Source organism: Taurulus bubalis (assembly GCF_910589615.1).
Source record: "Taurulus bubalis genome assembly, chromosome: 15".
Taxonomy (NCBI): domain Eukaryota; kingdom Metazoa; phylum Chordata; class Actinopteri; order Perciformes; family Cottidae; genus Taurulus; species Taurulus bubalis.
This window is the reverse complement of record NC_136603.1, coordinates 13158271-13181997: the sequence shown is the minus strand read 5'-3', so window position 1 is coordinate 13181997 and position 23727 is coordinate 13158271. Positions and strand designations below refer to the sequence as shown.

At 39.2% G+C, this 23727-nt stretch overlaps 1 protein-coding gene across 1 annotated transcript; it reads right to left on the bottom strand.

The window, feature by feature from the left end:
* Nucleotides 1-943: 943 nt before the first annotated feature.
* Nucleotides 944-21863, bottom strand: map3k20a (mitogen-activated protein kinase kinase kinase 20a). The gene is made up of 20 exons (XM_079230487.1): nucleotides 21808-21863; nucleotides 20085-20274; nucleotides 19089-19176; nucleotides 15447-15548; nucleotides 14135-14200; nucleotides 13982-14010; nucleotides 13314-13451; nucleotides 11917-12003; nucleotides 11619-11693; nucleotides 11416-11522; nucleotides 9072-9207; nucleotides 5670-5714; nucleotides 5542-5572; nucleotides 5302-5441; nucleotides 5120-5182; nucleotides 4943-5032; nucleotides 2776-2892; nucleotides 2524-2598; nucleotides 2206-2356; nucleotides 944-2065 (listed from the first exon to the last, which is right to left on the bottom strand). Exons 2-20 carry the CDS (start codon nucleotides 20241-20243, stop codon nucleotides 1344-1346), a joined length of 2421 nt encoding a protein of 806 aa, XP_079086613.1. The 5' UTR covers nucleotides 20244-20274; nucleotides 21808-21863; the 3' UTR covers nucleotides 944-1343.
* Nucleotides 21864-23727: the final 1864 nt, after the last annotated feature.

Here is a 23727-nt window from a genome sequence, read left to right as displayed (position 1 = left end):
GAATTTTTTTATTTGTGAATTTGCATGCAAGGCGGGTAAAATGTTGAGCTCCATCCAACTCTGCAACTACTGAAGAGGCCAAAGTTAACCTGCAGAAGACATCAGTGACGTTTCACGTTATAGCAGACAGGACGTAGTAATGATGTATATGAAACTTTGATGAGACTTAATAAAATAGGAATATTTTAGTTCCACTTAATGAGGGTTAGGGTTTATAAAGGAATTAAAGGTGGGAGATATATTGTCAAAGGAAACAAGGAGTTACGGGAATTCAATTTAATAAAGCTGAGTAAAAGGGGCTAATAATAAAAGATAGCACTGACTGGCAACAGAACTGAGATAAGACAAGAAGTGGTTGACGTAAACAGCAGGAAGTGATATGAATGATTGAAGCATCAACATAACAAGACTGGGGTGCACCAGACCTAATAGAACTTTGCACATCTGGATTTATGAAGTTTACCTCTACTTTATAATATATATCATATCCTATACTCTTTTAGTACATTATACTATAGTATAAATCTATTATTATTTGAAAAACAGACAAACAACAAGTCGCATCACTTAATCTTATTATATTTTAAGTCTGGTGTTTATATACACTGCTGACTGTGTCACATCCCACCCCTGCTGCATGTACCTTGTAATTATGTCTTTAATGCTCTTATATCTTTTTTGTCTTCTAGTTTTATAAACCTCTTATTATTATTTTCTTTCTCTATTTATCTGTACTTATTTCTGTCTTTGTGCTGCTGCAACAACCAAATTCCCTCATTGGGTATCAATAAAAGCTTATCTCATATTATTGCATGTGACCATTGTCAAACAATGGAATCAGAAAACCAAGTTGTATTTCTGCACCGAATAAAAACCCGAAAAAGACAACTCGGAAAGTATGGATTTGGACAAATGAACACTTTATCTTGGGTAAAGGTGTCATAACAGTTTATTTAATTATTTGCGAGAAACCAGGCTGATAAATAACAATTTTAAAAAAATGTCATGCATCCATGATACTGGTTGTTGCCATCTGCTTTTTAATGGAAGGAAGGAAATGAAGAACAAGGACTGACTTGTCCATTTAAAAAATAATAAAACAAAAATAATAAAACAGCATTTATAATATAAATATTTATAATAATATGACATACGCCATCTTTTTTTTTTTTTTTTTACAATAAAAGCATATGTTCATACATATATACATCTAATCATAGGCGTCAGTGTGATTATTATACAATAAGCAGTTCATTTTCAGCATGTAAACAGACATAATTCATACAAAATCTTTTTTTAGAGCATAACATGTCAAGAAGCTGTCACTTCATGTGTGGCCCACATTAAGTTCTTCCACCAGCACCACGTCCTCCCCTGCCCCCTCTCCTCTGTCGACCTCTGACTTGTTTATTGTCCTGACGTGGTAATCTTTTCTGTCGCTCCACTTTGATCCACCCTCCATCGCTGGCTTTGGCCCCCTCTTTTTCCTTACTAGGGTTTTCTGTCACAGACAATATACCTGGTATCGTGGAGGGGCGGTTCTGTGGCATGACACTGTAACTGTTGGACCGTGGCCTCCCTGGCTGTCGCACGGTTTTGCTGGCTTTACTATGATCATAGTTACCTCTAGCATTGGCCCATCCATACCCCCTACCCTGCTCCCTTTCCACAGTTAATGTGTTGCCAAAGTAGAGGTTCCTGCGGTGGTCATGCACTGCTCCAGCGCTGAGTGGGCGCTCTCGTTCCCTCTCTGAGGCGCTCTCTGACGTGGTGCTGGAAGGGCTGCTGCCCTTTGACCCGAGATGGAGCGAGGAGAGTTTGGCCGACAGGCTGGTAGTTGGCGAGGAGCTGCGAGAGTCAATCCAACTAGATACATGGGCGCGGTTTGGAGAGCGACGCAGAGCTGCAGCATAAGAAAACCCCTGGCTTTCATGTGCAGACAGGAACTGTGGCAGAGTGCGGGTGTCAGAGCTGGTGAAGGCAGTCTGAGCAGCAGCTGTCTGCAGGGACTTCTGGGTCTTCAACTGCCTCTGCCTTACGTTGTACATCCACATGGTATCATAATCTAAAAAGGAACATGATATGCATTGATATATATTTGTGATATCTTCAATTGAGGAAATTCAAAACTCTGCATTAGTCCAGCAGTGAAAACTGTTGCTTGGGAACTCTTTAGTTCAATACAGTAATAAATACAACAATTACCAGAGTAAGACTTGTCTATGGGGTTCCAGTTGATGTTAGCTGGTGTTGTTTCGATGACCAGCTCCACAGTCTTGATCTCGTCTTGTCTCCCAACGTGACTCCACATCACCTGAGAGCTGTGTTTGGTAGACTTTGGTGACTTGACGTCATTCTGAAGTCAAAACAGAAGGAGAATATTGTATATAATGTCACATATTTAGTGTCAAAATATGTATACTTGATGCTCTAGGTTCTGAGATTGCATTTGATGCATTTTCAAATTCATATTTTTCAATTGGCTGACAGTGCATTTGCTTTGTTTTGTGAGGTGCCTCTCACCTCATAGTTGACTGTGTAGTCGATTTTATGGTTCTGCTGTATTCCAACGATCCATTTGTCCATCACAAAAGGTGGCTGCATTGCAATGATTTTAGTTAATGGAAACATCTGACTCACTATCTGACAATACAACAATCTTAGAGGTATAATGCAACCAGTTAAGTCAGAAATAAAGAAACCATTTAGCATTGATTAATACACGAGTGGTCATGTCATTTGTAACTTGTTCAGCAAATGTGTTTCTGACGACACCTTAGTCATCCGCAGGATTTCCACATCTTGTCGGTTGACATTAAAGATGACATCTTTGATGTAGGTTACTGCAAGGTCATCACCATCAAGTTCCATGTACATCTTCCATTTGCAGTCCTTTAAAGAAAAACATATAGGTTCAACATATAAAACGTTTTTTTTTTGTGACAGCAATATCTCTGTTACTGTACTAGTGCAATAACATCTGATTTAAAAAAAACGATAACGGTGAGATAATGTACATCTGCTCTGGTGCACTCAAAAACAACACCTGATTGTATGGAAAAGTTACTAATTGCAGTATTCTGTATGGAGAACTTGGTAACTATTGTATATAAACCAACAGCACAACCTAGAGGTAGTTTGATGGTAGTGGCCGAAGAGCCACTCACTGTGGGGGAGGACAGAAATGACATATATCGAAAACGGGAAATTGTATCTAATGCAAATGATGTAATGTATGATTTTGAAACACCTTATTTAAAGAATGATCTTAGTCAAAATTAGTGCTAATGCATTAACAGTGTAGTGAAAATTGTCACATTTCATAAAATTCTATAAGAGAGAGACGACAGTCGCAAATATTTCTATGTAGACATTAAAAATTCTTATTCTTAACACTATATGTCATTATTCTTGGTGGGATCCAGGATTAATTTCTTGGAGCAGGAATTGGGTCGATTTTAAGTGATAAGGGTGACGGTTTTTCCTCATGACTTGCTGCATGCGGCACACATCAAATCCTCACTAGGAGGCACAAATCTGAACAATTCCCCAGACCTCTACTCCTGCATACTGAATGCTGACGAAGCAGTAATGATTCTGCCGATCCCCTAAAGCCGACCACGAAGCCACAGGTCACCGCTTAACCACACAGGGTTCATGGCACAGGCCAATCCATTGTGTTGTGATCACAGAGAAAGACATCAGAGGAGTGGCACTAACACACTCGTCTGAGGAGCCTTCGCCCTCTCCTGCATCGTCCCCAGGGGCTGGAAACGGCTCAAAGGGGAAGCTTCAGCAAGCCTCTGGCTCAGAAACACACCAGTGGCCCCGTGCTGGCCTGTTGTCGGCACTGGACGGTCGCACCGGGGCTTCCAGGTCCATGCGAGTCTAATCACTCCAGCAGAAACAATGTCTGGTAATGATGCCTAGGACCCGAGTGCGTCTAATGACAACTCATACATAATTCAGCACCTTTCACTTGGCTGCACGGTGATATCCTCATTAGTAGGGGACCCTCAGTGGCTGTCAGATGGTGGCCGCACAATCGCAGGCCCTCATTTTGTCTTTGAGAAGTGCAGCTGCTTCCATGACATCGCCAGCAAAGAGGGGCGAAGAAAAAAAATGCAGTGCGGGTTTGTTTTATTTAGTGCAAAAATCCTTCCAGTTTGTAAAAACAAGGCTGACACGGAACCTGACACCAGGCAGGGGAAAATAATTAGCTCTCATTTTCTCAGCCTCCTGTTTCCTTCTCCCTGCTGTGTTTTCTACCCACTAAACCACCACATGTCAGAAGAAATGGGAGGCAATTAGCAGGCTCGTTTCAGCCCTGCCGAACACACTGAAAGAGGACTATTTATGATGGGACAATGAACAGCTGAAAGATTAAATAACGTTTGCCTTTTAAAAAGAAAATGACTTCTGGTAAATGGGCTATTTTTGATTAAATTCAAACAGCAAGTGAAGAGCCATCCTTTCTCCACAGTTTGAGACCCTAACAAAGGGCTGTGAGTTAGTCGAGGTGGATGTGGTACATGGCTGAGAATGAAATGTTTATTCGTCTGGTTTTATGCATGTCTAGTGATGCCTTCAATGGTCAGTATAACATCATCATGAATCCTCAGAACAAACAGCCTCAGTACAAGGAAGCGGATTCAGTCACGGCAAACACATTATTCTGTACATCTATTTCCAAAGGAACAATATTACAAAACGTATTAATGATTTCAAAAAATCCTAATCACAGTAGCTACAACATTTATTTGTGGTTGTCCTAAACATTTCTTTAGACGCCCTTCAAAGAGCGAACATTGAACTACATGATGCTCACAGCTGCAGAATATGTTGGTGCAGTCAGTTTGTGTGTGTGTGTGTGTGTGTGTGTGTGTGTGTGTGTGTGTGTGTGTGTGTGTGTGTGTGTGTGTGTGCTTCACCATAAACTTACAGATATCCCAGTTCCGGGTTTCCAGTGGTACCCAAATACCAGCTCCAGATTTACAGTTTTACTGATATCAACCTCCTTTCCCAGCTCATCCTGGGAAAAAAAGGGTAGTTTAGGCACTATATAGAGCCAACCACACAAAAATAACTCTTCCTAAAGAAAAATAAGAGACGTTTATACCTTCAACAGAGGTGGGAAGTGGACCAAACCGAGGTAATCATTTGTTAGCTTTTCAATTTCCCCCTGCCAAAGACAAAAAGTGAGATTCACTGTAATTCCAATATAAATGTTCATGTTCATGTAAATTATGAATGGATAAAAATAAAAAAGACAGGTGTGGTTAATTGTTAACTGTGCCTTGCCTTAAGGTGCATGACGTGACCTTTGGACTTGACCCCCATGTCCCTCATGTCGTTTTCTGTGAGCAACAGCAACCTCTTTCCAGTGATGTGATTTTCTTTAAACAGGTCAGCATACAGCTGCATGCCAAATATACCCTCCTCTGAGATAGAAAAGGACACACCCAGATTTTAAACAACAGATTACAAATAAAGAGTCTGAAGATGCCAAAATGTGACTGAAGATAAAGTACATGTACAAACCTGCGCCAAATATTTGCTGCATCCAGAAATACTGAAAGAATAAAATGGTAATACAATATTTTTAATACAATGGTTTGTGGAAATCTAAAATAATATGTATACTAAGAGGTAAATGCAATGATACTGACCACATGCTCTTCTGTCCATGTATAGATGTCAAAGTGGGGCAGCAACTGAATAAAAACAAAAGACAAACAGAAGTAACAGCAATAGAATATGGAGGGATACAGACAGTATAACGTGTATTCATGACAGACAGATTTCAAATAAAGACTTCAGTAAATGTTATTCAAATGGAAAATAGACATGTTTTCTATGTCTGTGAAGCCATTACTTTTCCGGTTATTGTGCTGTGGGATGAAGACGACTTGCCTCTAATGGTCTATATCAAACCGAAATGTCCATCTGACTGATCTAACGTGATCTGTTTGAATGATAAATCATTTATTGCTCATTAAATGTAATCAGGCAGAAACTTGCCAGCCAAAATAAAGATTTCATCATTGTGATCATGAGATGGTGTGTAATGACAGAAATAATGCAATGGGAAATTGAAGGAAAGATGACTAAATGAATGAGTAATCCCCCATTCACTGTCTTCTTCCCACGACATCTGATAACAGTTCAGATTATGAGCTGAATGCCGGTCTCAATAGACAGTCGCTGCCATACATTTCAGTGCAGCCCGCTGCCTCATAAAGACACTCAGCACTGCAGCGTTTTCCGCCTCCTCCAGTGCTGCGGTTCGGAAGTAAACAGATTCAGAAACACTCTGCCGCTGCCAAAGTCTCATTGGAGTGACTTAACATTACTTTTCAAGCAGCATATTGTGTTTCACAAATGTGCTGCCATGATTCTTTCTCTAAGCACTATCTCAAATTCAAAATGAGGAGCACAGTTTTTGTGTTTGTGGCATGAGTGTGGAATCTGCAGGCGGGGAAATAGAAAGACTTTGGTTTATTTCACACAATTCTGCCCCCATGTGGACTAAGAGGATGATGAGCAACCAGACCATGAACACCGGGAGTTACAAAGTGGCATGAAGTTAATATCACAAGAAACAGCTCAACATGAATGCCCAGTGAAGCAATATATTTTACAATCTTATTAAAAATGGTATCAGTCACGCTCTGTTCTGTCTCCTATCATAAAGGGTTTGGTCATAATAGTAGTAATACAACATCATTCTCATGAAACAGATCAGCAGAGAGTTGAAATAAACTGATTTATTGACAGAAGAGTGAAGGATGCAGGAAAATAAGTCATATCAAGAAGCTGATTTTGGTGAAAGCTCAGGGAGATTACTAACAAGTGTGGAGGCTGAATGTTTCTGAAGTGTCTGGATTTCACACAGGGAAATGTAAATGTTGGTGAGAGTCTGTGTTAATTGTGATGTATACGGTAGTCTAGTGTGAATAGGGCTTGAAGGCACAAGAGTATGGGCGATGTTTGAATATAAGCTCATGGCAGGATGCTAACAAGCAACAACACAGGAATGCAGAGGATTACATCCTCACGAGACTGACTGATGATAACAAGTGAATGGGACAATTTAATGTGCTATGCTCAAGGAAGCATGTCCTTCCCCCAGATGAAGCCTAATACCTACTTGAACACTAATGCTAATACGATTTTCTCTACTCTAAAGTGCAGGTATTGAGGCAAATATTCAGTTAGGCCGTATGGTGTGATTCTGTATATAAAAAGGTGTCTACAGAAGGAAAGTATTCTATTAAAATCTACGTTTGGTAAAATGTGTGAATTCTGAATTCAGGCCTTTTAGCACAGATATGGTGTTAATTATAATTCTTAATGTTTGTCAATCTTGTAAGGCCTTAAGAAGAAGCCTGTCTTGAAAAATAAAATGTGAAATGAGCACTGAAGTTGACAATTGCAGCCACATCCTTCTCCTGCTGTTTTGAACCCGGGTCAGACAGAGGAAAAAACATGTACTTTCTTATCCTGGTAAGAGACTGCATCTCAACAACTGCACTCCAACACATCCAGAACAAATTGGCCAATCTTAATGTCAGCAAAATGTCACTTCATCATAAAAGCCTGGCCCGCTCTAAGCAACTGCCTCATGTGGCTTTTTCTTCACAGCATGGCACTATACATCCAGTACATTAGACATACGGTAAATTACATCCATATTATACATAGGTGGAGGGCTCCAAATATATTCTGCAATATCTTTCTGTGCTACATTGAGCGATTTCTGAACACAACTTGAACAAAGCAGAAGAAATATTAAGCCAATATATGTTTTCTGGCGTTTCTCATGATTATTGAAATTATCAAAATAATCATGACTTCACAAGTAAATCATTATGAAATATTGCTTCCACAAAACCAATAATGCATCAAGTGAGATTACAGTATGTGTCAGATGCAGCTGTGGAAACGCAGAGCGTCGGAGAGCTTTATTCACTGTCGTCAGACCGAGTGAAGCGTCCCCTTCCCAGAGTCATGTTGATTTTGTGTCCTTCTCGGACACAGCTCGACACGGAGGAGTTCTGCCTGGCCTGCATGTTGACTTGCATGCCCGAGTGCAGGATAGGCCGGCCAAAGTCCAAGGAAAACATGTCCTCAAAGCCCTTCATCATGGACTGCAGATTCACCTCCTTGTTACTAGAGGTTGTGATCTGACATGACATCTGTGAACTGTTTGATTCCTCCGTCTTTGACTGATAGAACGACTTAGCGCTTATCTTTTTAGCCACAGGCAAGAGGAGCTGAGAGGCAGACACGGGTAGAGAAAGGAGGGACACAGGGGTGAAAGAAAAGAAGAGAGAATAGAAAAGGAAGTAAGTAATCAGTTTTCAAAACACAACACAAGTGTAAATAAGAAAAGTGGACAATCGTAACCTCAACCCAAGAAGAGAACTAGATGGTAAAAGAAAGTTAGCACAACAAAAGAATAAGGGGCGGACAGGAAAAGATTGGAAACACAGGAAGAGATTTCAGTGTACTTGATCCAAAGGTGTTCAAATAATCTAAGATGGACACTACTGTGGCATTCTGTCACACACGGTTTTGAGAAAGCAAGCATGTTTTTGTCACAGAAACACAAAGTACAAACAAGAAAAAACGCAACGCAATCTGTTGTGTCTTTTGCATGCAAATACTACAATGCAAGGAAACAAACAGCAAAACAGCAACGCCGTGCACTGCAGTTCTGCAACGCTCACAATTCAATAGCAATTCTGGTAAGAAATGAAGCATTCACTCTGTGCATCATGATGCAAATGTACTTGTTGGGCAACTATGCTCTACACTGCACATAAATGAAATACTGCCAATAATACACACTGCCCATGATGTACCTCATTGCACTGTTTTCCCATTTTCATGTCACCCCAGAGGAAGGTCAGAGGGATTCTGTCCCTGTCGCAATATGATTGAGGAAACTAGCGTGTGAACAGCAGTGTCAACATTAGGTGCTGCTGCTGTGGACACTTGACAGCTGGTGCCGGCTGTCCTGCGGGTGCCGGTGGACCAAGGTGGAGAGCACATAATGAGGAACTCACCGGGCTGTTGGACTGTTCGATGAGTTTGTGTTCCCACATCTTTAGCCGGCGTTCTCGCTCCTTCAGCTCCTGCTCTTTGGTACTCAGGTCTCTCTCCAGCTTCTTAAGTCTCTCAAGTGTAGCTTCAATCTCACACCTGCAGTACACAGTAACAGAACAATGTCAAGAATTCACCAAATATCGCCACATTGAATATCGGGAAAAACTAATGTTAAAGACTTGCATGATTTCATATGTTTCTTTTTGTCAAGACTAAATAGAGAATTTGTTATCGATTATTTTTAGCCATGGATTAATAAACAATTGGTGCCCTAGAGACAATTTTCAGCAGGCTGTGTTACATGTGGGATTGATTCAGTAAACCTTAGTGCTTGTTGTTCATTGAAATGAAGGAATGTGTAATCCAGTGCAATGCTGTGGCTCATTGACGAGTCTCCACCCCTAAACACTTAATTAGCCTTGAGGTTAACTGACATATTATATTTGTAAGGCTCCATGTTTTTATTGATGCATTATTCCAATTAATGTATATATTTGGTATCTCTGGAAACCTTTGGAACAATTTCCACTCAAATTTGAAATTAAGTTATGTAGGTTTGGCACATAGCAGTTGTATTTAATGAGAAACTCATTGGCAGTTCAGTGTGGCTTAAAGGTGAAGGAGCTCTCAGCTTAAGTTTTGGTCATTTTGTTGGATTTGTTGACAATAGGAACATATTAAATATCACCAGTCTTATCCTTTCAACAACCGAGTGTGAAGAATAGTGAAATGAATACCAGTTAGAGTACGACGGCAGTGATCAGTGGGACATACTAACACAGAATAAAGTAAAACTGTAAAAAAAAAAACACCAGTGATGCCCTGCAGTCAGAAGGTGTTTAGTCTGTGTCTAAAATGTTGGATGCCAAGTACGGGACAAGGTCTCATGTGGGGGAAGTTGGTTTTGCCCAGCAGGTGGGGCTGCACAGTGTGTCGTGGAAATCCACGCTGAGCTCCAGCCCAACAAAAACTTGGTTCTCACACTCTCACTCATAAACACATGTAGCAGGAAAGCCCACCCTTACTCCTCCCAGTCCTCTGGTTCCTGCACCCCGACGCTTCCCACTTCAAACAATTTCCGTTCTAGCTCAACTTCCCAAATGGTTTGTTCTCTTGCCTACCACTTTCCTGACTAACTATTTGGCATTTCACATCGTCCTGTACACTGCAGAATGTCTCATCCAGACAGAAATTACTCTGTTCTTATTCTGTCCAAACAAGGCTGATACAGAGTGTTTAGTTTCACATGAGATTTAACTAAGGTGACACAAAATTAAAGTTCTAAAAATGTTAGATGTCATAAAACATAGCAATTGTTGAATTAAATCAGCTGCTTTTGACCATTACACTCTCTGTGTTCAACATGTAATGTTTGTCTGTACAAACAATGCAATATAATACAATACAAGGCAGGGAAGTGGATCTGACATGAAACAATGAGTGGCAGTAGGGACTCTCTTTAATCGGAAGGTGTTTTCATTGTCTATATTAGCAGCTAAAGCATGCTTATGCTGAACTTGGATGCTGCACATCAGCATGTTTTATAATCATGAACATATTAGCATGCTGATAGTATTTATCTCAAAGCACCGCTGTGTGCATAAGTGCAGCCTCACAGTGCTGCTATCAGGCAGTCGACTCTTAGTCTTGTTATATCGTACATAACACAAATATGCCCAACATAACATATTCCTGCCTTATCTGGTGAAGCTACCTCCAGCTCTGATCACCCACAAGCCAGCTAAGCTTACAGTATCAAACCTCTTGAGCTACAACAAATGCATCTTTCTGTGTCATTTCTGTTTTTCAGCAGTGAGTTTCACTCCAACCTGCTGCACCTGCAGATGGCTGCCTGGACATGATGCCACCAGCACAACTTCTGAGGAAAAACCTCTGAGCACAGACAAGCCCCGCAGAGAGGCAGACAGAGAATAAAGTAACAGCTGAGACTCAGGCTGTGATGAACATCACCAAACCTCCAGCTGCTCATACAACCCAATTAAACACTTCTACTTGAAAAAGATGGTGATTATTTTTAGGGCCTTATGGGTAAAGAGAGGAAGTATATCCAGATGGATGATTCTGTGGAGGTTTTCATGCCTTTATGAAGCTATCAGTGTAATTATTAAAGATCTATATGCACGATCTCAAGTCCTTTTTTGTATTTCACGGCCCCCATCAGCTACATTTCCACATCACTCTTTGAAAACAGTTGCACATTTCCTTAGGCTGAGGCAGTATATTGGTGAAAAAGAGAGTTATAAATACATTTACTGGGCCTGGGAGAATGGCTGATCACATTACCTCCATTCAGCCTTGTTGTGAAGGAAAGAGTTGCACTGTTGAGGAAGTTGGCTGTCGTTAGACATGGACTCCAAAGTAGAGAGGATCTGCTTGAACATTGGCCTTTCCTGAAACGACATACAAACATTTGCTTTGTATGATTCAACTGAACGCACACATATGTTGTCAATTTGCATGCTAATGTGACTTAGCGGATCACTCACTTTAGGTTCTGCTGCCCAGCAGTTACTCATGAGCTCAGCAAAGCTGGCAGGACAGCCACTCGGGATGGTTAGCCTCTGAAACACACACAGTCAGGTGTAGGATGAGCCGAAGGGCTGATGTGAAGTAATTGTTGGACATTTTGGAATTCACACTCATTCAGTTTCCTGCTGGGAGTTAAAGCTAAGCTAAACTAACCATCTGCGGGCAGTGACTTCATACACTTCAACGGCTTGACGATAATGATTTCCCAGTTCCGAGGATCAATACTGTATACGGTACATACACATAATCGCATACCTCATTTTTCTCGACCACGAGCCAGGCCACTTGTAAACCTTCCAGACCTTTGAAGGGTATCTCACGAGTGAGCATTTCCCAAAGCACCTGTCACAGAAGTCAAGAACCAAGGTCAGGAAACAAACAGTTATAACGCTGTATTATTATATGCATAGATGCATGTGTATGCTCTAAGAATATACACACATCTATGGATCTTCTGTTTTGCTCTGCCGGGTTTCACAGAAAAAAGGTATAAATACATAAATATTGCATAAATAATCAATATTGTAGAGCAAATTAGTAGCTTTGATCTATTCCTGTTGTGTATTTATATGCAAATAAACATTTAAAACACTTTTCTCTGTTGGAGACCAAATGCAACACACAAAATAGACAAACAAATGATTCTTAGATTTCCAACAGCTACTAAAGACTACCATGACTTCTGAAGTGCAATAACAGCACTCCCTTGATCTTCGTGCATCTCAGGTGGTATTCAGCAGTGTCAGGTATTCAACCTGAGTTGACGTCTTTAAAAAAGGAGATCATGAAAAGGTAGAGGAGAGCCATTTTTCAAACACCCAAGGGCTCTACTGTACTCTACATTTCCACATTTCTGCACTTGCCAGCTGCCTCTCATTACATGTATGTATTTTGCTATAGAAATCATCTCATCAAAAGTGTGTCAGTGCGGGAAGACTGCATACTTACTGTAAATCTGCAATTATTTTCCTTTACCTCTGACAGAACGCACTCATTGCAATCATAAACATTGACTGTTTAGCTCGTAAAATCCTGCCTAGTATATATCTGAGGAAACATATTTTTGCATGATAGGAACATTTTGAAACTTCCGCTTCTGATTCTGATTCTTGTCAATCATTTGTTGTTTGATCTTTGATGTGCCATAATGAATACATTTAATTGGATTTGATGATACCATTTGTAGGGAAACTGACATAAAATTATGATTTAAAGAAGTGGAGTCCTGAGTCAAAAAAAAAGTAGTTCAAAGAAAACTTTGTATTAAGAAGCTGGAAGCAACTTTTTGCAGACTAAAGGTGCCAGAATACTCCATCAAAACTGCTCGACGGATGGTCGGAGAGTAGACTCTGAGCAGACTCAGCAGACCTCTGCAGCTGAAACAAAGTGGTAACACTTTTGTGCACAGAACATGGCCAACTGTGTAGTACCATACGATTTAATATGGAGGAAAGCGATTTAGTATGTCCTCAATAAAAAGTATGTAAAATGCTGTATGCCAAAAATACCAGGATATTGCACTTTATCTGGTTGCATTTTGCAGTAGCGAGCCAGCATGCTTTTCTGGATATTCTGACCCACAAGTCTCTGTGCAGTTATGAGGAAGTAGTACTATGTCGTAATTGAATGCTTACTTAATGTTTGTCACTTACCACACCGTAGGAGAACGTGTCACACGTCTCAGACACAGGAAGGCTCTGGATCACCTCCGGAGCCATCCAGGGAAACGTGCCCACCAAGGACATGTGTGTTGTGTGGGTCAGGAACTTGGATGCCCCAAAATCACAGATCTGAAGTGACGAGAAACAAAATTAAGATCATCAGTGTCTGTAATAATCTGCAAGTGTGCATACACTTGCCACATTGCAGTAAATACTGCAACGTGGGTATTTTAACTGTAATCACATCCAAGGCCTGGACACAAATGCTATTTTCATCACTGCATTTTGGCCCACTATGCTCTTGTGTCATGATGAATGAGAATTAAAAGAGGCTTCAACATTTTTTGGAGTTACTGAATAGTTTCCATAATATACTACCTCTCTTTCATGAGTTGTATTTAATCTCCTTTCTACTAATCTACAGTAAAGCACACCAGCAATGCTGGTTCTTGTAAATGCTAAGTTAGTCACTGCCCTCTTGTGTCCACATACTGTAGGTAAATACCATTTAATGCTGATATTCCTTTTTCATTCTGAGATAAAAGTTGAAAAATGCAGTTAACCACCAGACAGTATCACCTCATCAGAGCATTCTTATTGTGCTGCGAAAGGTCTCTGAGATGAAACTCAACAGAGTATGAGTCATAATGAAAACCCACCTTGAGAAACTTGTCTGCTGACACAACAACTGCAAGAGAGAAACAAAGGCAATAAAACAATGTATTCACTAGAAATCATATGTAGCATTCATGTATGTATACAAATTAATATTGCTTTGGACACAAAAATATTCTAGAAATCAAATCCTTTACCATTCCTGGACTTCAGGTCTCTGTGGATCACCTTAACGGGGGCCTCTGAATGTAAATAGTGCATTCCTAAAGTGGAAATAAAGAGAGGTTTTTTTAGAGGCAGGTCACTGGAAGCATTATATACTCTGGTGGCTTTTATTAATCACAGGAGAAAATCATGCTTGTTTTATCCGGTTTGAAACACTGTATGTGTAGAGTAGCATGAGGGAGACCTGATGCTGTGAGTAGAAATGTATACTATTAGGAATTATGAGCTAAATCAGGACTTGTATCTTCTATTTACATTGCTGTGTAGAAGTACACCCACAGTGCCAGCACACACTTAAGCACACACACATTGGTTATCAGTGTGAACATAAATCATGACTGCAACAAAGTATTTTTTCTTGACTTGATTTCAGATTTAACCTGCTGACAATCTTCTTTTCAGACTTCAGCTGGGTTTTAACGAGATTAATCAGCATTGCGCTGCTGTTTAATTCTCTGTTTTCGGTCTTAGTGTCCGAGTTAATTACTTTTAAAATTGATTTTATAGAATTTATTTTCTGTGATTTTATTTATGTTTTAAAAAAAAGGTTGTTAGTTTTACTGAATATGTTTATGTTGTTAGTATTTGACTTTCAGTCAATTTAATTCTCTTTGTATTTTACAAACAACTTGTCCTGTCTTTACTTTAAGGCACCTTGTAACTGTGTTTTGAAAAGTGCTATATGAATAAAGTTAATTATTATCATTATTGTTATTACTTGTGTAGTGAAATACTCCTAACATCAATCCAGATGTTCCTCAGGGTTTAATCTCTCCCACATTGGTGACATGGTTCATTTGCACATATCACAGTTGCATTACAGCTTTCTATGAAAAAGAAAAAAGGTTTTACCAGCCTCCTTCAGTTCTAAAATTATTTTTGTTTTTTTATTTGTTTTGTTTAACAACTCGAAGATATTGAGTTTACTGTCACATAGTATAAAAAACAGTAATTATTCACATTTTAAGCAGCAGAACATTTTACTTTTTTTCTTCAAAACATATTCAAGCCAATCAATAAATCAAAAACTGTTGGCAATTAATTTGATAGGTGACAATAAACTGATTAATCAATTAATTGTTGCAGCTCTAACTTACAATTTACTTTGATTTCATCATCATCGACAATGTGTGAAACATATTGTTATTTTGTAAAACCCTGTCAATAGGCAAACGCTTGCCCTCAATAACTTTCCCCTGCAAAAATCAAGGTTTTCAATTAATTGATTAATACATTTATCATTTACTAATATAATCAAGGAGATCAAATAATTGTCACATTTACCTCTGGCGATCTCTGCAGACCAGGTCATGATCTGCCCCATATCCATTTCCTCACTCTCAGTACTGGACAGGTAGTCGTACAACGATCCACCACTCGCATACTCTGTGGAGAAATGTGATCATGTTTGAGTTTGTATTATTGGAAGTGACTGACTAGTAATGACGAAATGTCTTATTGTGAAAAACTGTTCTCGTTGAATTGTACATATAAGTGCAGGATGTAGAAACAATTGTGATGGAATGTTTGCCAGAGGACTCCTGGAAGCTGCTGACTGTGTCGTGTTTACAGATTGCTCCTGCCACTGACCTGTCTCTGTATATGAGCTCAATTTATCACACTGCTCGCTTCGAAGCCCACATGTTATCAACTCTCTAAAACACAAATAAACATACTTTCTGTTCTGTTTTCTAAACTCCAGTGTGGCACTTCTTATGAGCTTTGACAACCATAAATCTCCATCACAAAACTCTCAAAGACATACATATATCTGTAGACACAAATCTGGTGAGGTGCACTGCCTTAATAAAGATAAACAAGCAGCATCATACCAGATGAAACAGCAGGACACCTTTGTTTGTGCATAATAACCCACTTCTGTTACAACACAGTGTAAACATACATAGGCGCCAAGGCAGGAGTCTAATCAACAATCATAAAATAGACCAATTATACTTTCTTTTTTATGAGTCTGAATTTTGCATTGCTTTTTTCACATTTGCATTGTGGCAAAAACTGCAGATGTATAACTACGCTCACCTGACTTCACCTGTGTGTGCAGGTGAAGACTTGTCTGCTTCTGCACTTTACTGTAATACGTTCATCCACATTCCATCCACATTCTAGCCACGAATAATATGACTAGCTGAGGCTCTGTTGTAAACAGCACTTTGATTTGATCAATAAACATAGTTTATGTGCAACAACAAACAACCCTGCAGCGTTTCTCACAGGTAAATGTACCTTTACCCCAAAACAATAACTAGGTTTATGAGGTTATTTGAACAGAGACAAACAGGTTTCTCAAATAGGTTGTAGATATTGGCTGCAGAAACAGGAAACTGCCCGGCTTGATGCTGTATGTCAACAGACAGAGCACCTTTATAACAGAGCCGATGAATGTGGACATGGACAGGATGGCAATAAACATTGTTCCTGTATCTGCTGCTAATTAGATTGTGCTTTGACAAATAGAGACACCAATAAGCTACTTGACAAGAAACCCTCTCTCTTTCAGCTGCAAAATACTATAGAGACTGTTGAGGTGCCATGAGTCCTTCGTTTCTGTTAATGTTCTTTTTATACAGTTCTCCCACACACCGTTATTACATAGAAAGCATGGTCTGCATAACATTTAACTCAAGTGCAGACACTGAGTGCAATATTTCACATGAGAGACTTCTGCTCACAATAATCACAATATTCTCCTGCAGGACATGGAGCTTTGTGAACGTAAGATGGGAAACTCTCTCGAGGCAGCAGTTGCCTAACGTTGATGATATAAATGATATTATGATGTAAATGACAGGAAAGTTTTGCTGTAGAAAACAGTTACATGTTCTTGTTTTAATCACCACTAGATAACTAAGTGAGCACCTTGCACTTTTGCCTATACATTTCATAATTAATAATGAATTAATATCAAGATATGTAATGATTATAACTAATTCAATTATGACTTATAAACCCATAGAATAGTACAAAAGAATGATGGCACTCAGTTTACACCGAGTGCCAGATTAAAATTATGATGTCACCAAAAAATTGAAAAAACTTTGTGATATTAACCAATTGAATCTTAATCTCAGGGTTGCTACGGAGTTCTTCTCAAGGTGTACAAGGACCTACTATTTCATATACACACAAATCAAATTATCAATAAATGAAATATTTATTAGACTGCATAACTAAACTACTAAATAGAAAATAAATGAATGAACAATAAAATAAACAAAATGAATAGAATAATTAAATAATATGATGTGCTGTACAATGGTGGACAATAACTATATGAAAAGGATTACATGTGACCAGGTAGAATCAGTGACTCTTATCATTGACTTATTAATTAAATTCGTCAATTGACGTTTTATATTTTATTTAGTTCAAAGGATTTATGCAACGTTCAGCAGCTGAGAGTTTGAGAACACCAGGGAAGAATGTGAAGCACCTTTATATTAGTTTTTAATTTAATTTAATAAAAACAATTCTATCTAAGATTAAAAAAAATATGTGACATCAATTAAGGAACATCAAACTAATTTACATCTGTGAATGCTGTTGTTTACCCTCTCTCTGATGGGCAGGTTGGAGCTTGAGCTGCAGGCAGTGGCTGCTGTCCCTCTTTGTTAATCTGCATATTGTTGCATGATTGTAGTTTGTTGAATCGCACTCTCCATCTTTAGCTAGATTTGGCTTTCTCTGATATCTTCAGAACCTGGTCGTCTTCTTCGTTGAGGTTCAGCTTGTAACTGTTCTTCCTTGTGTCTTAATCTCTCTCAGCAAGATGCTGAGTCACATTAGACATCACGGGTTTGCCAATGTGGACAGTTCAGAAACACGAGGCCAGAGAAGAACCGGCAGAGCCACGAAGGACAGAACTGGCGTGCAGGATTCAAAGTTATCAATCGTATTTGTAGTCTTTCAGAAGCAGGTGAAGGAAGGTACTTCTCCATTTCAGCTTTGAAGACGGGAGTCAAAGTCCAGAGTCGAAGAGAGAGGAAGAGCTGACGTCTCCTTGCTTTATCTTCTCGAGAAAGAGGGTGCAGTTTTATGACCGGAACAGGAAACCACTCGACAATCAAGATAATGACTATCTTGATTGTTTTATTTCATCCTATTTTACCAAATTAATACTAGTTACTTACAGATTTGTTTTAATTCTTCCGTATTTTAACTCTGTGCTATCTCAGCTACAGAATGATACAGAATAGTTTGAGAGGATTCACTGAATAAAACCTGATCAATTAAAGATTGAATGAATTAGAAGTGTTGAGTCATAATCACAAAGGACAGGGGGAGGGGGGCCGAGTACATCCTGTTTATATGGCAGGAGACTACAAGAATTGAAAACAGAATTAGAGTAGACTCAGCCTTAACGATTTGAGTGTCCAGACACATGGTACATTTAGTTCAACCATTAAGTGTGAGAGCAGTTCCTGAAATAAGTTTATTAGTTCAGATTGTATCATAGACATTTCTGTTTTAGAAACTCTTGTTGGACATCCGCTACACATTGTATGTACTCTTATTAAAGCTGATTCTGATTCTGAGAAGACATGGTTTAAAATACAATACAACTATACAACGACATCTCCACAGTAAAGAGAAGGTGTATGCAGAGGCATTGTGGGCCCCTTGGTATATGAGGTTTATTCTTCTCAGCCTATAACCTAAACACAAAAAAGGGGCACACAACTACTGTATCAATGTGTGCACTTCCCGAACCCTCTGGCATTCACTAATGTTTCTATAGAAACCTCCGCCCCATTCAGCGATGAGCAAACTGCAACTGATGCAAACAGATTCAGCTGCTGCATTTCCTATCATGATGTAGCCAGGCAGCTCTGGTGAACACTGATTATCATTGAGACATATTGTATACTTTATGACACGGTCAACATGAAGGCTTTAAAAAAATCTCACCTGTGACGATTCCATAGTTGGGAGCCTCAACGATCGCGCCATAAAACTGGATGATGTTACGGTGGCTGAGGACGCTGAGAATTTCAGCCTAAACAATAAACATAGGAAAACATAGCTTTTTGTTCATCAAATTTACCGTCTTAGTTTGGCGTGTTAGCGTTTGGTAATCAGCACTAAACCAAACACAAAGAAGGCTGATGGGAATGTCATTATTTTGGCAGGTATTTGTCATAAACCAAAGGACTGGACAAAGTGAAATGCAGACCTGGTGATGGCGCTGGATAAGAAGTTTAAGGATTGGCATCATGAAGGAGATTAATGTTTTTACAAAGTTGGGTCATTTCACTAAAAAACACAAATGTCAACCTCTTGGTGGCGCTATAGAAAAAGTCAGGGTATCACCAAAGTCAGTAACGTGGGACCATGAGTGTTTGTGAAAAATTACATGGAAATCCAGAAAGATGTCTGTGAAACTATTGCTTGAATGAACAGAAACTTGACAAAACCAATGTATTTAATTGTAGCCAAACACTATAATTAAATGAACAATTGGTTCAACGTGAAAGGATTACATTATACTTTTCACTGAACAATCATCTTTCCAACACTTGAGTGAAGTTGAATGGATGTCTGTGATCTTTTACAATTTCAAAAAAAGAAACCATGAATCGCTTTCTGAACATCCTATCACAGGCCAAATATAATACAATTTCCCTGACAAGATTTCAAAGATAGTTCTTTTTTGTCTGTAAGACAATGAGCCCGAGCTTTCAAAGCGATCTCAGGAACAGTCCCTGCTGTAATTGGGCCAAATACATTCTTTCATGTGGCAATACTGTTTCTTTCCCTGCATATTTCTGAGAGTGGGGGTGTATAATGACCATGAGTGATGGGTACCGAAGTAACCACATCCCTCTACATGGGGTAGCAATTAAAAAGAGTATTATACTGACAATTAAAAAGTATATGAAAAGCCCGGGCAATTATGACTCCTACCTCGTTTTCAATCTTGAGCAGTTTCTTTACCGCCACCTCTTTATCCTGAGAGATCCACCTGGCTCGGTACACACTCCCGAAGCTGCCGCCGCCACAGTTCTCATAGAAGAGGACGTCATCGAACTTGATTTGCACGAAGGAGGCGCTTGGAGACGACATCTCATAATGACACTCAGCACCAAGAGGGCTTCTGTGGAGGGGACACAGTAAAGGAAGGAAGTCTGGTTCACTCAACAGAGTCCTGTACGGTAAGACAAAAGAATTCCTGCTGTGTAAGACGCTTCAAAGATTAGTTTCACTCTGAAATACGCAGATTAGATGAGACTCCAACATGACCTGGAAAGGGCCCACTGTGGCTGATTCTGCATGGTGTGACAGCGTGATATGCCTGGTTTTAGCTCTGTCATTCACTGGCCATTCCTTTCTCTGCTCCACACACACTCCTCATCATCAGTACCAGTAAGCAATGAGCTCAGGGTCCAGACTCTGCTTGTATAAGGCCGATGGCATGCCTGGTATGCTGTGATCATGCAGCCAAAGTCACACACTATTCCAGCACGGTCTACGACGTTCGGTACAAGTAAGGCCATAAGTACAGCGAGCGAGAATATGGACTGTCTCCGACTGTTTCGAGATAAAAACATTCAGTATAAGTGTCAGGGTTAGAAATGTGACGCTCCCAAAGTGGAATCCACACAGATTGATTATCACATCCTTTTGTTTGACTGTAAAAGCATAAAAGCATCTTATGAAAGACATAATTCCATCATTACAGGAAATTGTAGTTCTGTTATTGTTCATAGGCTTCCCATTTCAAGCTGAGCAATTATGGCTTTTAAAAGGCTGTTACCTGGGTATTCATTGGGATTGCTATCCATCCCAGTGGGAAATGCCTCCATTGTCACACAGGGGGGCCAATGCTCTCAGCTGATTTACTTGTATGCATGCTATACTTAGCCTCACAGCAATCTGTTCAGTGGGTCAGCCCACAGTATTGTGGTCCACTCAAGAAGCCAGGGTTACTGGGATATGGTAGCACTCCTGATCTTCTTCCTGCCTGTTCTCACTTAAAAGCAAACACTGCAACAATAACGGCCTGATAGCCATATGTCAAAGCACAGGTAGTTCCTCTAATCGAAAATGAATGAAAAATAAATCACACAAAGCTTGCAGATAGTTAGGCGACCTGTCAAACTTTTATATTTTACATCCAAAACAGTCTGCAGCGATGACATCTAATCACAGACACATCCAAATATTGATATCACAATCCTAAATAGTTATTAATGATCTTACAGTGCATGGTATTGATCATGATCTGCGTGGCTTAGATCATTGTGGTAATTTGCATGACTACATGGCTCTGTAAAGGCATTATGCAATGGACATATTTCTCAGTATTCAAACTTGAAAAAGCCAAGGGCATAGTTTACTGCATCAACAAGTGGGAGTGGAACATAGCGTACATAACTATCAGTATCAGTATTATCACAACTCTACGTGTTACAATTACACTTCTACAGTATCCCTTTACAAACACTGATTTAGGTCTCACGCTCAATAATTAAAACCAAAAGTAAACCTATACAAATATGACGTGTAGTCGACTATAGATTATGAACCAGCCTACTACAAGACTTCTGCTCATACTCACATGGATCCCAATGCGCCACCATATGAATGCGCTCTAACTGTGACACTCTGACATTATTAACATACATACCGACATTAAGTGGGAAGCTTTCGTCTCCTGAGCTGCTCGTCGGAGGTGCACGTTGCAGACGTTCAGTAAGAAAAGCGGAAAAGTTAAGAGTTCCGGTAAATCTCATGTGACGTTTTCCCAATGTCTGCCCTCACTGCGCGGTGGTTTTACTAGTTGCACAACTTCTACCAGCAGCAACAGCCAACACCGACTGGACTGCACTCTTTTACACTCGCGATCCCAATGACAACAGCTCCTCCTGCAGGACCAAAGTGGGACAGATTACGGGGTTTCTCCAAACTTGTTTTTTTTCCACACCGTCCCGGGACGGTGGTGCTCAATGTGTGGTCCGCGGACTAGCCGAGGTCCTCGTTAGAATTTTGCTTCGGGCCCCTAAAATGTTGTAATAACGCTGGGACTGCTCTATAGATTGTATTCTTCTGTCAAATGTCACTGTGTCAATGTTATGTTGTCATAATGTTCCACTCACTGTGGTTTAAACATTGTATTTGTATGCATTGTATGCACAAGTGAGCTTTTACCTTTCCTAGGTTTGCCAGTAAGTAAATCTTATGTTACTATACTACTATATAGACACAACGTATATATTTACTCAAGTACTGTACTCAAGTAAAAAATTGAGGTACTGGCACTTTACATAAGTATTTCCATCCTGTACTACTTTATATTTCTATAAAGTACAAGTTCTATAAACTACATTTTAGAAGCCAATACTTTTCGCTTTTTGCTTTATTTATTTGACAATATCAGTTACTGGTTACTTTGCAGATTGAGGTTATTAATACAAAATATAAATCAACTAATACATCATGATGTATTATTATTATTATTATTAATAATAATAATTAATTAAGCTAGTAGTTGCAGCTGGAACATTTACAGTGATTTATCAATGCATCAATAATTATAATTCTGTGATATAATAAGCATTATCCTGAAATGGGCCATCCTGTTTGATGCGTACTTTTACTTTTGGTACTACAAGTATATGCGTGCTAATACTTTTGTTGTTTTACTTCAAATACAATTTTGAATGCAGGATTTATTATTGTAACCAAAGTATTTTCACACAGTGGTATTTTTCTTAATTTAAGCAACATGTCAGAGGACTTCATCACTGCAATATAATGCAATCAAACAGATCTAACAGATTATATTAAATACACCATTATGATTATTGTTGTGTCATAGTTAGTTGTGATGTTGTACAAGACTGCATTATATTAAAATGTGTTTAAAATCCCCCTACCCCATGTGTGTAAGTGTAGTTGGCAAAACTTTAGATTCAACGGTCACTTAGATTTGACTAACTATTATTCAGTTCCTTCACAACTGAGTCCAGAAGATCATGATACTGACTTTTGATTGGAGGTTTTTTACCTTCTATTGCCCCAAATATTGTGCTCCTCCTCAATCCTCTCTGATGACAACATCTGAATGAAACTGTCCTTCTTAACAAATCAGTCTAAGACATTAAGCAACCAGCAACATCATACTCCAGTATACTGATTCACAACACATCACCTATTTTATTGTATGGGGAAACAGATTGCAAACTACAAAAGTTATTTTAACATGCCATGGTTTTTAACAATGTATTAATGAAATGGCAATACAGCACACAAATACATCTAAAATATTGAATACTTTCAGCACACAAAAGGCTTTTAGACATTTACTGTATCTCAAAGAGAAATGTGCTCACATGAATGAAAAGGCAAACAATCATAATAACTATTTGCATGCTGATGTCAAAATAAATATGTGCATACAGTTTACATCACATACAATTCTCACAAACTTAAATATGTATAAATATTGTTTGATACAAAATATACGAAATAACTGAATATCAGGAATATCAAGACTTTGCATTTTTAAAGCATCAGTCACATAGTGTTTACGTCTGAAATGTTAATC